Genomic DNA, 17,515 nt, shown 5'->3' with positions numbered 1-17,515 from the left:
GGCTGAGTGCACTGCAGGGGCACTGTCCCATTTGTGCAGAGGGTTCTGGGCAGAGGGCACTGCAGGGGCACTGTCCTGTTTGTGCAGAGGGTTCTGGGCAGAGGGCATTCACTGCAGGGGCACTGTCCCGTTTGTGCAGAGGGTTCTGGGCAGAGGGCACTGCAGGGGCACTGTCCTGTTTGTGTGCAAGGTTCTGGGCAGAGGGCACTCACTGCAGGGGCACTGTCCCATTTGTGCAGAGGGTTCTGGGCAGAGGGCACTGCAGGGGCACTGTCTCGTTTGTGTGCAAGGTTCTGGGCTGAGGTCACCGTCCCGTTTGTGCAGAGGGTTCTGGGCAGAGGGCACTCACTGCAGGGGCACTGTCCCGTTTGTGCAGAGGGTCCTGGGCAGAGGTCACTGTCCCATTTGTGCAGAGGGTTCTGGGCATAGGGCACTGCAGGGGCACTGTCCCGTTTGTGCAGAGGGTCCTGAGAAGAGGGCTCTCACTGCAGGGGCACTGTCCTGTTTGTGCAGAGGGTTCTGGGCAGAGGGCACTGCAGGGGCACTGTCCCATTTGTGTGCAAGGTTCTGGGCAGAGGGCACTGCAGGGGCACTGTCCTGTTTGTGCAGAGGGTTCTGGGCAGAGGGCACTGCAGGGGCTTTGTCCCGTTTGTGCTCACCCAGCAGGTAGGTCTAGAAGCTCTGTGGCTACGGTCTCACCCAGATACAAACCTGTAACAGGACTGTGTGGCTTTCCGATCACATGCCCGATACATTCATTCATCAGGGCTTGCAGACTCTGGAGCCAGAAGAAGCGAGAGGAGGCAATGAGCACGGTCTTGTAAGCAGTGCACGTCAAGTTCCCAGCATATTCAAGAGGAACATTCTTTATGTAGTGAGCCTTTTAAGTTAGCTTGAAAGGAAACAGACACAACCATGCAACACACAGGGCCGGGAACAGTGGAGCGTGACACTCCCTGCGTGTTCACAGCCAGTGTCTGGCAGTCAGCTCCACCTCACGGCCTGGTGTGAGGCAAGAGGCCTCTCTCAGTCTCCTCGAGACCTGGAGTTAGACGAACAGCACTGCTGAGACAGCAGTGAAGATATTGAACATTTGGCAATACTTTCTCAAATAAGGCCTAACAACCAGTCCTTATTTTTAACTAAGTCAGCACTTTCCAAAACAGAGAGCTGGCGATTACTCTGCATGTGCCAGCCTTGTAAACAACCAAAGACATTCCAGAGCACACAGACTCTGGGGACTGGAGTCATGATGGGAAGAGGGGAGAGAGTAGTGGGGTATGTTGGCATCTCAGCGCCATCATGATCATGACAGCTGCACAACAGGCTGGAATCTGCAGCTGCAGGCTCACAATCAGGCTCATTTATCTTTTCATAGAAACAGTCCAGTACTCCATACCAAGAAGTCATCTTCTGGTAAAGCCGAAATAAAGGCAGGTTCAATGGCTTGAAGAAAGTCAAAACCTTGAGTTGCCCACCTATCACAAGAAAAAATCCAGTGATCACAAAGCAGCCAAGCAAAGCAGCGACACTCAGAATCTACAGGACACTGAAGAGCAGCCTCACTGGGAAGCGGGCATGTGGCTGAAACACACGTTTGTCACGCAAGTGCCAGGGAGTGAGCATGTTGAGAGCATGGCTCAAGAATGGTGGCAAACGGCTCTACAAAGAGGAACGGATTAGAAGCTTGTTTTCTGTTTATCGTGGCCGTCAGCCTTATGTTTCAGGAGAGGCAAAAGAACTAGCTGCCAGCAATACCTGTCACGGGCATACGGGGACTCAGAGGGGACTCTGCTGGGAGCACTTGGCTCTTTCAGCTCTCAAGAGCTATGGGGCCTGCTAAGCACCCTCCGTAAAAACAACTTCCACCCCCCATCACCAGGGAGTTCCAGGTGCCCCTGTGCCACATGCAGCGTGAAGGCCTCCAGCCCTGTGTGGCTCGAGAAAGAAGAACCCCTCTGGCCGTTACCTGGGCCTGGTACCTCTCCCGCTCTCACACTTGGTCAGGACGTAATTCATCCACTTCCGGGCAAAGCTGATATATTTGTCTCCTATCTTCTGTCTAAAGTCTCCAGACATTAAACGAACAGCCTCCTTATGGTACTGTAAGAAAGATTCGTGCTTATCAAAACTGAGATGAGGGCAGCTGTACAAACACTTACACACTAGAATGCTGTTCCGGCTTCAAGTGTCCCTGTCTAAACACACCAGAGCAGACCCGACTGAAACCAAGAGATTCTGAGCATGCTATTTTCAAGTGCAGTGTCTCAAGTGTTACGCTTAAGTCTGTCTGGCAGTTTAAAAGTAAAAAGAGGGTTGGGAGGCCACTCAGGATTTGCGAGAGAGGCCTGAGAGGCCGCAGGCCCCGTCTCCGGCACCACCATTTGCAGAGCGAAACGGAGAGCAGTGTCTGCCTCTCTCTCCACTTTCTGATACACCAGCACATACATGAGTGGTGACTGCAACCCAAGAGGTTTCTGAGTCAGATGTGGTGACAGTCGACAGTCTTGACTAATGCCACTCGGGACGCAGAGCACTTGTTGCAAGTAGGTCACAGCGCAGCTGCTCCTGACGGGCACTTTCCCTGTTAGCTTGCACCCACCTCGAACCCAAAATTGTAGCCCTGGATCATTGCTTCTCGGTAGTACTGCTGCAAGGTGACAGATTCCGACTCTTCGACTTCAGCATCGAATTCTGAAGTGAACATGTGGTCCACGCGGTCAATGGCGTCACTTATTCTGTTGCAAAGCTCTAAGGCATCATTCTGAAGAGTCCCAAGCCACAATCAATGCAAATGAAAGGAACACATGGAGCTATTTCAGAGGAACACATCAGGCATGGCCACAGACATTATTATTACTCTGGGGGAGGGCTATTCAGGAAAAAAGGGCCCCAAACTGATGGAACCACAAGACTTCTGCTTCTTTGTGTCTGCACCCCCAGAGGGTGTGCGAGTCTCCCATTCTAGTGAGCCAGCGGCAATGTGCTGAATGGCCCCTAGTACTATGTGTCCCCCTACAGCAGAGCAGCTGGGGCTCGAGCCTTGTGTGGGTCCTCGAGCTTAGTACTATGTGTCCTGCTACAGCAGAGCAGCTGGGGCTCGAGCCTTGTGTGGGTCCTCGAGCTTAGTACTATGTGTCCCCCTACAGCAGAGCAGCTGGGGCTCGAGCCTTGTGTGGGTCCTCGAGCTTAGTACTATGTGTCCCCCTGCAGGTGGGCAGCTGGGGCTCGAGCCTTGTGTGGGTCCTCGTGCTTAGTACTGTGTGTGCTCAACCCGGCACCACTACCCTGCCCATCATTCCTTTTCCTCTTTATAGAGCAGTGGGTCAGGTCCTTAAGGCAACAGGTTTTTAAAAATATTTTATTTTATGTGATAGAGAGAAACTGAAAGGGAAAGGGGAGATAGGTAGAGAGAGAGAAACACCTACAGACCTGCTTTACCACTTGTGAAGCTTTCCCCCTGCAGGTAGGGACTAGAGGCTGGAACCTGGGTCCTTGTGCACTGTTAACGTGTGTGCTCAACCAGGTGCGCTACTGCCTGGCCCCCATCTTTTTAAGTTCAACAACAACCAGTGTCTTAGAGAATTCTCAGCTTGCAGAGCTCATTAACTCAAACTAAAAGCAAAGAGAGAGTTGCCATCCAGCACTGGAGTGGGCTGACCATTTAGCAAGATGCGTGCGGAGGAGAGAAGGCAGCTGGGTGGCAGGGGACGCATGTCCCACAGCCAGGCTTGACCGTGACTAGAGGACAGGAGCCATGGCCTGGCGCAAGTGTGGAGGGGGCCAGCCTGAGTGGCGGACAGTGATGGGACCGGCCGTCACAGAGGGCGAGGCCTTGGCTCTCCTGGACAGAAGGGCTTGGTGCTTGGCTGGGAGAGGCTACAGGGCAGTGACTCACTAAATAAGAGAATCAACTCATCTCTTCAGACTCAGGATGCTCTTGGCTCAGACACAACAGAGTCTGGGCTGGGGAGCACATTTGAACTCCAGTCCCTGCGAATGTAACATCTCGGCAAGGAGACTGTCCCCACACGCACCACAGGTTAGGGAGTGGGTGAGGCAGAGCTGAGGGAAGGCCTTACCTTCAGCTGCTGCAGAGCCTGGGCGGTGACCGGCTGGCTGGACGTCTGCTCCTGGCGGAGGGTCAGGAGCCCCTCGATGGCCTGCTGGAAGGCCTTCCTCAGGATGGTGAGGTGAGCTGACTGTGTGACAATCAGCAGGACATTGTCCACCTGGTGAGAACCGGGCACAGGGACTAAGCACGGTGGGGTACTGCTGCCCCTGTGGCTTCCCTCACCACTCCCAGACCCAGAGCAGCCAGGCCACTGGCCACCTGACAGAAAGAGTTTGTCCTCCCAGAGACGCCATGCAGAGGACATGCTGCGTCCAGACAGGGCAGTCCTCCAGGCTGGTGTGCACGGCCTCTGTGCAGCACCTAGAGCCCCAGGAGTGGCAGCACAGGGCAGAGCGCGTGCGCGAGAGGGAGAGACGCGTAGCGCGTCCAGACTGGGAGGCAGGAATCATGGGAGAGGGGAAAGAGCTTTGCATGAAACAAGTTAAGCTTTGGCCATGACTTTTCTCCAGGTGACAGTCACTACGGGCTTCTGAGCAGGTCCCCAGTGGGTTCCAAAGGTGCATCAGAACAGTCCTTCTGGGGGGGAACAGGCGGACACGGGCTTAGGTGTGAGGAAGGGAGGAGGGGGTTGCGGCCAGAGCCCACCTCACCACACAGGGAGGCTGGGCCGAAGCCAACTTCATGGGCTTGGTGACAGCTCACCAGGGAGACCGCCGGTTTCCAGCCCCACACACTCGGCACCCATGATCCAGGGCCTCACCTGCATTGTCCGCAGTGTGTCCAGCGTCTCCACCTGAGGCAGTACCCTGACGGCCAGGCCCTCCCAGGCGGCCCCGCCGTCCCCGGGCTCGAGCCCATGGTCGCTGTGCTTGGTCAGCAGCAGGTAGGCATCCAGGAGCACGTCATCGGCGTCCTTGGAGCAATCCTTCCCCGCGGCTGCGTTGAGTAAGCGCAGCACGAGGCCCTTCTCCTTGGCCAGCACGTCGGGGACGAACAACTGCAGGCCCTCCAGCCCGGGCACCTGGACCTGGGACACAGGCAGCTGCTATGGGGACGTGGCACCTCCAGATGGAGATGTGTCTGTAAGCCACTGCTTACTAAGAGCCAGGCCAAAGCACTGCTCACCAATCAGTTTGTTTTTGTTCTCCGTATCTGTTTCTGCCTTTGATTCACATGGACAGAAAGTGACAACTGGGAGAGATACCACAACAGAGTCCTGCCTGTTGCCACGACACCTCCTGGTAGTCCCAGGGCTCAGATCCGGTGGTTCAGATCACACAAACTAGAGTGCACGGCCAGTTGGTAAGCTTTCTCCATGGCCCCTCTTTCTCTGCTGTGGCACATGGCTGATTGTGCGCCAGTGACCAGGGCCTCACCTGCATGTCTGACTGTGCGCCAGTGACCAGGGCCTCACCTGCATGTCTGACTGTGCACCAGTGACCAGGGCCTCACATGCATGGTCTGACTGTGCGCCAGTGACCAGGGCCTCACCTGCATGTCTGACTGTGCGCCAGTGACCAGGGCCTCACATGCATGGTCTGACTGTGCGCCAGTGACCAGGGCCTCACCTGCATGTCTGACTGTGCGCCAGTGACCAGGGCCTCACCTGCATGTCTGACTGTGCGCCAGTGACCAGGGCCTCACCTGCATGTCTGACTGTGCGCCAGTGACCAGGGCCTCACCTGCATGTCTGACTGTGCGCCAGTGACCAGGGCCTCACCTGCATGTCTGACTGTGCGCCAGTGACCAGGGCGTCACCTGCATGTCTGACTGTGCGCCAGTGACCAGGGCCTCACCTGCATGTCTGACTGTGCGCCAGTGACCAGGGCCTCACCTGCATGGTCTGACTGTGTGCCAGTGACCAGGGCCTCACCTGCATGTCTGACTGTGCGCCAGTGACTAGGGCCTCACCTGCATGGTCTGACTGTGTGCCAGTGACCAGGCCTCACTTGCATGGTCTGACTGTGCGCCAGTGACCAGGGCCTCACCTGCATTCAAGGCATAAAGTCTAGCACTGTGTCACCTCCTCGGCCCAGAAACGTGACTTGGGCAAAGCAAACAGACAAGCAGAGTTGGGGAAGGAGATGAGGGAGGCAAGCAGTGCAGCAGGAGAGGAAGAAAGAGTCAGTTCAGCCAGTCAGGAAGAGGGAGGGGGGCTCAGGGCCACTGGGTCTAGGACCCTCCTCCACTACTTAAAATTTTTTTTTAAATCTTTACTTATTCGATAGTGACAGCCAGAAATCAAGAAGGAAGGGGTAACAGAGAGGGAGAGAGACAGAAAGACGCCTGCAGCCCTGCTTCACTACCTGTCGGGCAGCCCCTGCTCTGCTCCATCGCTGACGCTGGGGTCTGTTTACATCATCACTGTTTTGCTGAGACCCGCCCTGCCTGCAGGGTGCTGGTTAACCCCACTGGGTAGAACCTTCCCAACAGCTGCTACGGAAGCTTGCTACCTTCCCGCTCTTTTCTCCACCTCCTCTCCTAGCCAGTTCCTTTCCCACTTGCGACTTCCGGTTAAAGAGATATATAAAGGCGCTGTCTCTGATCAATACCGGCATCGCACTGCGCTTCCGCTCCGCCACCAGTTCCTGGTCTCGTCTCTCTCCGGCGACGCTAGCCTGGCAACCACTCGCAGAGCTTTCCCCCCGCAGGTGGGGGACCAGGGGCTTGAAGACGCTCAACCAGGTGCACCACCACCTGGAAGCGCCCCCCCCCCCACTTCTTCTTTTTCTCTTATTTATTGATTTATTTTATTGATTTATTGATTTATTTTTGCCTCCAGGGCTATTGCTGGGGCTGGGTGCCTGCACTACGAATCCACTGCTCCTGGAGGCTATTTTTGCCCATTTTGTTGCTTGTTGTCTTATCATTATTGTTGCCACTGATGCTGTTGTTGTTGGATAGGACAGAGAGAAATGGAGAGAGGAGGGAAGACAGAGAGGGGGAGAGAAAGACAGACACCTGCAGACCTGCTTCACCACCTGGGAAGCGACTCCCCTGCAGGTGGGGAGCCGGGGGCTCGAACCAGGATCCTTATGCCGGTCCTTGCGCTTTGCACCACCTGTGCTTAACCCGCTGCGCCACTGCCCGACCACCCTCCACCATGCACTTCTTTTTTTTAAAAAAATATTTGTTTATTTATTGATTGATTCCCTTTTTGTTGCCCTTGTTCTATTATTGTAGTTATTATTGTTGTTATTGATGTTGTCATTGTTGGATAGGACACAGAGAGAATTCTGCCACTGAACCACCCATGCACTAGAAAGGACAGAGGGAAATGGAGAGAGGAGGGGAAGACAAAGGGGGAGAGAAAGACAGACACCTGCAGACCTGCTTCACCGCCTGGGAAGCGACTCCCCTGCAGGTGGGGAGCCGGGGGCTCGAACTGGGATCCTTACGCCGGTCCTTATGCTTCTGCTTTGTGCCACCTGCGCTTAACCCGCTGCACTCCCTCACCTTCCACTTCTAAGGCCATCCTCTCACTGCTCTTTGATCAGCAGCCAAGGTGAGCCCTCCAGGGCAGCAGTGCCCGCCCCTCTGAACGGCCTCGGCCAGTGCGACCTGTGGCGCTCAGGCGCTGGCACTGGGCTTGGCTACAAGGCAGGAGAGGCCGCCGCACGCTCAGTGGACGCTCTGCGAGGTGGTGACAGAGAGCCTTCTTAAGGGATGGTCCACAGGCATGTCTGCCACTGTGCCACTGTGCTGTGCAAACCACACCCAATGCAGGCATCGTAAGACCGTGGGCTTGGGATAGACTCCCCACTAAGAGCATCACATGCAGCTTGCGGAAGTACAAATCCAACTTCCATTGGAGCCAAAGTGGTGACTCATAAGATGGCCAGGACACTGGCGTCAAAGACACACATAAAGGACTCAAGACTATCCCAGGAGAGGTGCAGTGAAAAGCAGAGCGGAGCCATCGTTTCAGAGAGGTGAGTGTCCGCACTTCCCCTGGAATACGAGTCTAAACTACCTAGCACATGGGCCCTCAAGAAAAGGCCTCCTTTTAAAGTACTGGAGGGAAGACACACTGCCAGTGACCCCGCCTCACAGGTACCTTCACGTACTGCTTCGATCTGAGAGCATCCAGCAGGTCTCTGACCGGAGCCGAGAGGATGAACTCTGCTGCTATCTCCAGGTCCTAGGGTCAGAGTGCAGAGAAGCAGCTTTAGACCGGGTCCCGCTAAGTTTCCCTGGACGTTCATTTAATACCGGCTCACACAGTGGGGCTGCAGCTTCAGTCCTGCCCGGGGCGCGCCTGAACCAACACAACAGTCACGGGTCTGTCGCCTCACCTTCCTCAGCATCTTGGCAAAGCCCAGCGCTTTGGAGGCCCTTTCTCTCGCCTCGTGGAAGAGCTCCTTCAGTGCTCTGCTGATCTCGATCACAGACCGCCTGCAGGAATGAGGAGACACAAGGTCATCAGGAAACCGGCAGGAAAGAGGGGCTGAGTCCCAGGTCCAGGTCGCAAGGCGGAGCCTTCACAGAGGGAGCAGGGGAGACTGAGGCTTTGCCAGACACTCACTCTCTGGAAGCCTGTCTGCTCTGCCACGAGCAGGACACATCTATGGCCTCCAGGTGGCAGCAGGCCCACGCTTCTAAAGGGTTCATTATGGGAGGCCAGGTGGCGGAGCACCCTGTTGAGTGCACACAGTATGAAGTGCAAGGAATGTGCAAAGATCCTGGTTTGAGCCCCAGCTCCCCACCTGAAGGGGGGATGTTTAAGATAGAAAAAAAGGAGGGGAGTCGGGTGGTAGCGCAGTGGGTTAAGCGCAGGTGGCGCGATGCACAAGGACCGGCATTAGGATCCCGGTTCGAGCCCCCGGCTCCCCACCTGCAGGGGAGTCGCTTCCCAGGCGGTGAAGCAGGTCTGCAGGTGTCTGTCTTTCTCTCCCCCTCTGTCTTCCCCTCCTCTCTCCATGTCTCTCTGTCCTATCCAACAATGACGACGTCAATAACAACTACAACAATTGAACAAGGCAACAAAAGGGAAAAAATAAATATTTAAAAAGACGAAAGAAGGAAGGAGGGAGAAGTGGGGGAGGGAAAAGCATGACTTCCAGGTGGGGTGGATTCATCAAGGAGGTGCCCCAGTGACAAGCCTGGAGGCAGAAAGAAGTGTACAGGAGGGTAGCAGCAGCCGCCCTGAAGACGTGCAGGACGACACGAGAGCACGGGGCCCAGACCCGCTGAGGTCCCACCCCTCTCCCTCATGCCCAGTCCACATGAATGACTTTCTCCTTTCTCTACAGACACCACCTTGATTCTGCTATATTAATCACACATTTCAAGTTCTAATTCACCTTTAAAGAAAACGTCACGCAGAATGAGATGTGAAACTGTATGGAAAGCGAGGACAGATGTGAATGCCTTTGTGACCCAGAGCTCGGAATCCAAGCTATCCGGGCGCACAAGCTCGGCCCCGACTCCCTGCAAAGCAGATGGCAGGGAGCGGCCCGCTGAGAGCAGAGAAAGTGCGTCTACACCTGATCTCGTCAGAAGCGCTGCTGTCATCCGCACTGCTCCAGAACTCGGCACAGCTCTCCTGCAAGCCAGACTCCAGAAAACCGCCTGTGGACTTCAGCAGCATGCCTGCAATGTCACTGAGGAGACAGGGCATAGGTGAGCGATGGCCCGCTCTGTAGCTCCGGACGAGAAGCTGAGAGGAGCAGCGGCCTTAAGCTTTGAGCCTGGCTGCAACGAGAACAGCTTCCCTGTGCAGTGCGAGTGAAGCTGCAGACGCCGGAATCTGGAGACAGCACTGATCTCCTTTGCCCTGTTCCCACGGCTTTCAACGTGTACCTTCAATTCGTAAACGTCGTTTATAGCAGTTATGTGATCGTTATGCAAACATTCAAAATGGCAGTAAGTGGTCTCAAATACATACTTATAACCAGATGTTTCTCAAAAGCTGATGGACAGCACACGAAAGAAAGTTCCTTAAACACACGAGTTCCCCTTATCAGCACACCCAAACGGACACTGGGAACGCTTCCTGCTGAGTCCAGTCTAGACGCAGGATGAACTGTGAAGCCCAGTGGGTACAGGCCCCCAGGGGCAGGGCAGGGAGGCCCCGGGACGGCTGGGCAGAGGGAGAGGGAGGGACAGGGGAGAGGGAGGGAGTGCAGGGAGACTGCGGAGCTGGCTCTCCTACCAGAAGAGCTTCCCGGCCTGGGCTTCTCCTCCTCGGATGTAGTGGGTTATCTCTTTGGTGAAATTCCATTCTTCTTCTAGCAGATTTTTTAAGCTATGGGAGGCCTGAGGTAACTGCTGTAGCATTTGGATCCAGCTTCTCATGTAATCAAAGTAGACCTTCAAGACAAAAAGGGTCTGGTTGGGAACAGAATACAGCAGCTGACCTCTTCCCCCAGACGAACAGGGAAAAACAGTGGCCCCAACGGGCCAGGCAGCCCCCAGGAGAGAGTCCTCATCTCCAAGGAGTCCCCTTCCACCACGGAGCTCAGCTCTTCAGCAGTGGGAACAGGTGAAGGGACGCAATGTATACAACACAGTGAAGCAAAACATTAAAAAAAGCACAGGGAGTCAGGCGGTAGCGCAGGACCAGAGTAAGGATTCTGGTTTGAGCCCCGGCTCCCCACCTGCAGGGGAGTCGCCTCACAGGCGGTGAAGCAGGTCTGCAGGTGTCTGTCTTTGTCTCCCCCTCTCTGCATCTCTCTCTGTCCTATCTGACAACGACGACATCAATAACAACAACAATAACTACAACAATAAAACAAGGCAACAAAAGGAAAATAAATATTAAAAAAAAAAATGTACAACAAAAAAGCACCAGCAGGAACCACCGTTAACAGATGGTGAACATTTCCTCCGAAAGGCTGGACTCTTCACCCAATTCTTTTAAAGATTACCTGCTGGGAGACAGACACTGGCCAGAGCTCTGCCCCAGTGGGCACGCCGGGCCCTGGTGTTCAGCCTTGGTCCCAGCGCCTCGGCACGGCAGCTGCACTGTTCCTGAACTCAGTTTTCTCAGCTCCCCACCCTGAGTTGTTTCACTTTAGTTTTTTGGTCTGAAATTGGAGGCAAATCCCATTTAAACACTTGTGGGATTGGGCTGCTGTGGCTAGCTCCCTCCTGTGCCAAACGTGGAGTATCCTGCCTCCCTCTGGTGGCTTTCTAGCATATTTCAAGGCAAACGCTGTGGGACTGCCTACCAGAAGCCGTTCCCTCCTTGGCTAGCAGTTGACTGGCCTCTGAGACCTGCTTCCTGAGGACCAGAGCCTTCAGCAGGCAGGCCGTTTGCTCTGCCCTGGGCACGGCCCAGGCTGGACCCAGGTCTCACTGACACACTCTGGACCAGCAGAGATGCCCTGTGGCGTCTCCTCCCTGAGTCAAAGCCAGAGGACAGCCAAGCGGCTCTCGGCCTGTGGGCCCGCACCTGGTGGGCCCTGGGCACCCCCACCCCATTTCAGAGGAAGTGTTGGTGCCGTGGTTGTCTCTATGTGGGGCAAACAGCTACCCTGTTTCAGAGGAAGCTGTGGTACTGGTGGCATCTTTCCCTTACTGTCTTTACCTGGGGAAAAGGAGGCTGCAGTGGAAAAGCTCTGTCAATAATAAAGTAAATAAGCAAGGCTTGGGAGCAGAAACCATGCATATGCAAGGCCACAGGTTAGTGCACTGTGCACACACACCCATGCAAACAAGACACTCACACTCATGCATGCAAGCACAGACACACTCACCCATACATACACACTCACACTCATGCATGCAAACACAGACACTCACACCCATGCAAACACAGACACACACACAAATGCAAACAGATACTCACCCATACAGACACTCACCCATGCAAACACTCACACCCATACAAACACACACACAAATGCAAACAGACACACTCACCCATACAAACACACACTCACACTCATGCATGCAAACACTGACACACTCACCTATACAAACAGACACACTCACACTCATGCATGCAAACACAGACACACTCACCCATACAGACACACTCATGCATATAAACACAGACACTCACACCCATGCAAACACAGACACACTCACCCATGTAAACACAGACACTCACACCCATGAAAACACACTCACCCATGCAAACCCACTCACACCTATGCAAACACACTCAAACCCATGCAAACACAGACGCATACACTCATGCAAACACAGACACACATACACCCATGCAAACACAGACACACACAACCATGCAAACACACTCACAGCCATGTAAACACAGACACTCACAGCCGTGCAAACACAGACACTCACAGCCGTGGAAACACAGACACACCCGTGGAAACACAGACACTCATACCCATGGAAACACAGACACACACAACCATGCAAACACAGACACTCACACCCATGCAAACACACAGCCATGCAAACAGACACTCACACCCATGCAAACACACTCACACCCATGCAAACACACAGCCATGCAAACAGACATTCACACCCATGCAAACACAGACACTCACACCCATGCAAACAGATACACTCATGCAAACACACACTCACCCATGCAAACAAAGACACTCACACTCATGCAAACACAGACACACACAACCATGCAAACACAGACACATACACTCATGCAAACACAGACACTCACACCCATGCAAACACAGACACACCCATGCAGACACAGACACACTCACCCATGCATAGACACATATACTCATGCAAACACAGATACTCACACCCATGCAAACACAGACACACTCACACATGCAAATACAGACATTTACACCCATGCAAACACAGACATTGAAACCCATGCAAACACACTCACACTCATGCAAGCACACATTCAATCATGCAAACACACACACTCACCCATGAAACAGACACACACACGAACACCCATGCAAACAGACACCCACACTAATGCAAAACAGACATAGACTCATGCAAACAGGCACACACACACGCAAACAGACACACACACTCATGTAAACACACACAAACACACATACCCATGCAAACAGACACATACACATATACTCATGCAGAGACTCACAGACACACTCACACACACACACATGTAAACACACACAGACACACTCACACACACTCATGTAAACACACACAGACACACTCACACACACTCATGTAAACACACACAGACACACTCACACACGCACACACACTCATATAAACACACACACACTCACACAGACACATACTCACTCACACATGCACACAAACAGACACACTCACACACACACAGAGACACTCACACACACACACTCACACACACACTCACGCACACACACACTCACACATGCACTCACACACAGAGACACACACACACAGACACACTCACGCACACAGACACACACACATGCACACACACACCCACACACTCACAAACACACACAGAGACAAACTCACACATACACACACAGAGACACACTCACACACACATGCACACAGACACACTCACACACACAGACACACTCACACACACAGACACACTCACACACACGCACTCACACACTCACACACACACTCATACACATGCACACACACACTCACAAACACACACACTCACACATGCACACACAGACACACACACAGATACACTCACACACAGACACACACACTCACACATGCACACTCACACATGCACACAGACACACTCACACTCACACACAGACACACTCACACATGCACACAGACACACTCACAAACACTCACACAGAGACACACTCACAGAGACACACACACACACTCACGTAAACACACACACACAGACACACGCACACACACTCATGTAAACACACACACAGACACACTCACACACACTCATGTAAACACACGCACACAGACACACACACTCATGTAAACACACACAGAGACACACACACTCATGTAAACACGCACGCACACACTCACACGCACTCTCAAACACATTTATACAGTCTCACAGATGGAGTGGTGCGTAAGTGCCCCCCCCCAAAACACACTGAAAAGGAACAAAGAGGTGGCACAGCAGGCAGGTAGAACGACAGGCACAAGGACCTGGGTTCCAGCCCGCAGCCCCTGCCTGAGCCGTGAACCAGGGCTGCAGGTGCCTTGCTTTCTTTTTTCCTAGCTCCCACCTCCCTCCAATTTCTTTCTGTCTCTATCAACAAAAGAAAAAAACAAAAGGAAAGAAAATGGATATCAGGAGTAGTGGACTTATCACTGAGTCCCAGTCATAACCCAGGTGGTGATTAAAGAGAAATAGCAAAGAATAAAAATAGGGGCTGGGAGGCCAAAAGCAGGACAACATATACTCAAGGCTCTGGGCTCATTCTCTGAGTCCATGAAAGAAAGATGCTCAGAACCTCTAAGATGTGGGTGGAGGCCGGCAAGCAGGGTGAGGGCCCCTGCAGAGGCAGACATGGACAATCACCCCCAGTCAGATAGGGATGCCCCACCCCGCACAGAGCAGAGCAGAGAGAGCAGAGAGAGCAGAGCAGAGAGAGCAGAGCAGAGCAGAGAGAGCAGAGCAGAGAGAGCAGAGAAGAGAGAGCAGAGCAGAGCAGAGCAGAGAGAGCAGAGAGAGCAGAGCAGAGAGAGCAGAGAAGAGAGAGCAGAGAAGAGAGCAGAGCAGAGCAGAGCAGAGCAGAGAGAGCAGAGCAGAGCAGAGCAGAGAGAGCAGAGCAGAGAGAGCAGAGCAGAGCAGAGCAGAGAGCAGAGCAGAGCAGAGAGTCAGAGAGAGCAGAGCAGAGCAGAGAGAGCAGAGAGCAGAGCAGAGAGAGCAGAGCAGAGAGAGCAGAGCAGAGCAGAGCAGAGAAGAGCAGAGCAGAGCAGAGAGAGCAGAGCAGAGCAGAGCAGAGCAGAGAGAGCAGAGCAGAGCAGAACAGAGAGAGCAGAGCAGAGCAGAGCAGAGAGCAGAGCAGAGAGAGCAGAGCAGAGCAGAGCAGAGAGCAGAGACAGCAGAGCAGAGCAGAGAGAGCAGAGCAGAGAGAGCAGAGCAGAGAGCAGAGCAGAGCAGAGCAGAGAGTCAGAGAGAGCAGAGCAGAGCAGAGAGAGCAGAGAGCAGAGCAGAGAGAGCAGAGCAGAGAGAGCAGAGCAGAGCAGAGCAGAGAAGAGCAAAGCAGAGCAGAGAGAGCAGAGCAGAGAGAGCAGAGCAGAGCAGAGAGAGCAGAGCAGAGCAGAGAGAGCAGAGCAGAGCAGAGAGAGCAGAGCAGAGCAGAGCAGAGCAGAGCGAGCAGAGCAGAGCAGAGCAGAGAAGAGCAGAGCAGAGCAGAGAGAGCAGAGCAGAGCAGAGAGAGCAGAGCAGAGCAGAGAGAGCAGAGCAGAGAGAGCAGAGCAGAGCAGAGCAGAGAAGAGCAAAGCAGAGCAGAGAGAGCAGAGCAGAGAGAGCAGAGCAGAGCAGAGAGAGCAGAGCAGAGCAGAGAGAGCAGAGCAGAGAGAGCAGAGCAGAGCAGAGAGAGCAGAGCAGAGCAGAGCAGAGAGAGCAGAGCAGAGCAGAGCAGAGAGCAGAGCAGAGCAGAGCAGAGAGAGCAGAGCAGAGCAGAGAGAGCAGAGCAGAGAGAGCAGAGCAGAGAGAGCAGAGAGAAAAGAGCAGAGAGAGCAGAGCAGAACAGAGCAGAGAGAGCAGAGCAGAGAGAACAGAGCAGAGCAGAGGAGAGCAGAGAGAGCAGAGAAGAGAGCAGAGAGAGCAGAGCAGAGCAGAGCAGAGAGAGCAGAGCAGAGCAGGAGAGAGAGCAGAGAGAGCAGAGCAGAGAGAGCAGAGCAGAGACAGCAGAGCAGAGCAGAGAGAGCAGAGCAGAGAGAGCAGAGCAGAGGGCTGAGCACAGCAGAGAGAGCAGAGCAGAGCAGAGAGAGCAGAGAGCAGAGCAGAGAGCAGAGCAGAGCAGAGAGAGCAGAGCAGAGAGAGCAGAGCAGAGCAGAGCAGAGAGCAGAGCAGAGAGAGCAGAGCAGAGAGAGCAGAGCAGAGCAGAGCAGAGAAGAGCAAAGCAGAGCAGAGAGAGCAGAGCAGAGAGAGCAGAGCAGAGCAGAGAGAGCAGAGCAGAGAGAGCAGAGCAGAGCAGAGCAGAGAGAGCAGAGCAGAGCAGAGCAGAGCAGGAGAGAACAGAGCAGAGAGAGCAGAGAAGAGAGAGCAGAGAAGAGAGCAGAGCAGAGCAGAGCAGAGAGAGCAGAGCAGAGAGAGCAGAGCAGAGCAGAGCAGGAGACAGAGCAGAGAGAGCAGAGCAGAGAGAGCAGAGCAGAGCAGAGAGAGCAGAGAGAGCAGAGCAGAGAGCTGAGCACAGCAGAGAGCAGAGCAGAGCAGAGCAGAGCAGAGCAGAGAGAGCAGAGAGAGCAGAGCAGAGAGAGCAGAGCAGAGAGCAGAGCAGAGCAGAGAGAGCAGAGCAGAGAGAGCAGAGCAGAGCAGAGCAGAGCAGAGAGCAGAGCAGAGAGAGCAGAGCAGAGAGAGCAGAGCAGAGCAGAGCAGAGAAGAGCAAAGCAGAGCAGAGAGAGCAGAGCAGAGAGAGCAGAGCAGAGCAGAGAGAGCAGAGCAGAGCAGAGCAGAGAGAGCAGAGCAGAGCAGGAGAGAACAGAGCAGAGAGAGCAGAGAAGAGAGAGCAGAGAAGAGAGCAGAGCAGAGAGAGCAGAGAGAGCAGAGCAGAGAGTGCAGAGCAGAGAGCTGAGCACAGCAGAGAGAGCAGAGCAGAGCAGAGAGAGCAGAGCAGAGAGAGCAGAGCAGAGCAGAGAGAGCAGAGCAGAGCAGAGCAGAGCAGAGCGAGCAGAGCAGAGAGAGCAGAGCAGAGAGAGCAGAGCAGAGCAGAGCAGAGCAGAGCAGAGAGAGCAGAGCAGAGCAGAGCAGAGAGAGCAGAGCAGAGCAGAGCAGAGCAGAGAGAGCAGAGCAGAGCAGAGCAGAGAGAGCAGAGCAGAGAGAGCAGAGCAGAGAGAGCAGAGCAGAGAGCTGAGCACAGCAGAGAGAGCAGAGAGAGCAGAGCAGAGAGCTGAGCACAGCAGAGAGAGCAGAGCAGAGCAGAGAGAGCAGAGCAGAGAGAGCAGAGCAGAGCAGAGCAGAGAGAGCAGAGCAGAGAGAGCAGAGCAGAGCAGAGCAGAGCAGAGAGAGCAGAGCAGAGCAGAGAGAGCAGAGCAGAGCAGAGCAGAGAGAGCAGAGCAGAGAGAGCAGAGCAGAGAGAGCAGAGCAGAGAGCTGAACACAGCATAGAGAGCAGAGCAGAGCAGAGCAGAGAGAGCAGAGCAGAGGGCTGAGCACCCACCATGAGCATCTTGTGCAGGTCCTCCTGGAAGGCGTCGATGTTGCAGGCGCTGTGGCCCGGCTCCCGTGGGACGTTGCGTAGCATCACCTGGTAGTACTGCTTCATCAGCAGCCCACCCTTCAGCACCTCCTTGCACTCCCTCACCAGCTGCAAGACAGGAGCCCGTGGTGTGAGACCCCACCTGAGTGCCTGCACTGCTGGGGGGCGCCCTGAGAGACGCCCAGACACGCTCTGTGCCTGCT

The 17,515-nt window shown here is 54.4% G+C and overlaps 1 protein-coding gene across 4 annotated transcripts in view; it reads right to left on the bottom strand.

Annotated features, from left to right (window-relative positions):
• MAP3K4 (mitogen-activated protein kinase kinase kinase 4) overlaps positions 1 to 17,515 on the bottom strand; it is a 96,053-nt gene that overhangs the window by 15,465 nt on the left and 63,073 nt on the right. For all 4 annotated transcript variants that reach the window (XM_060205129.1, XM_060205126.1, XM_060205127.1 and 1 more), the window contains 11 exons: positions 17,274 to 17,420; positions 10,230 to 10,387; positions 9,562 to 9,678; positions 8,371 to 8,470; positions 8,133 to 8,216; positions 4,836 to 5,102; positions 4,083 to 4,232; positions 2,603 to 2,764; positions 1,970 to 2,103; positions 1,400 to 1,478; positions 712 to 778 (listed from right to left, as the gene is read on the bottom strand). In XM_060205129.1, the coding sequence (XP_060061112.1) occupies positions 712 to 778; positions 1,400 to 1,478; positions 1,970 to 2,103; positions 2,603 to 2,764; positions 4,083 to 4,232; positions 4,836 to 5,102; positions 8,133 to 8,216; positions 8,371 to 8,470; positions 9,562 to 9,678; positions 10,230 to 10,387; positions 17,274 to 17,420 (1,465 nt within the window). The remainder of the gene's footprint in view (positions 1 to 711; positions 779 to 1,399; positions 1,479 to 1,969; positions 2,104 to 2,602; positions 2,765 to 4,082; positions 4,233 to 4,835; positions 5,103 to 8,132; positions 8,217 to 8,370; positions 8,471 to 9,561; positions 9,679 to 10,229; positions 10,388 to 17,273; positions 17,421 to 17,515) is intronic.

Source organism: Erinaceus europaeus, chromosome 13 (assembly GCF_950295315.1).
Source record: "Erinaceus europaeus chromosome 13, mEriEur2.1, whole genome shotgun sequence".
Taxonomy (NCBI): domain Eukaryota; kingdom Metazoa; phylum Chordata; class Mammalia; order Eulipotyphla; family Erinaceidae; genus Erinaceus; species Erinaceus europaeus.
Note: the sequence above shows the minus strand (reverse complement) of the source record. Positions and strands in the feature narration are given on the sequence as shown.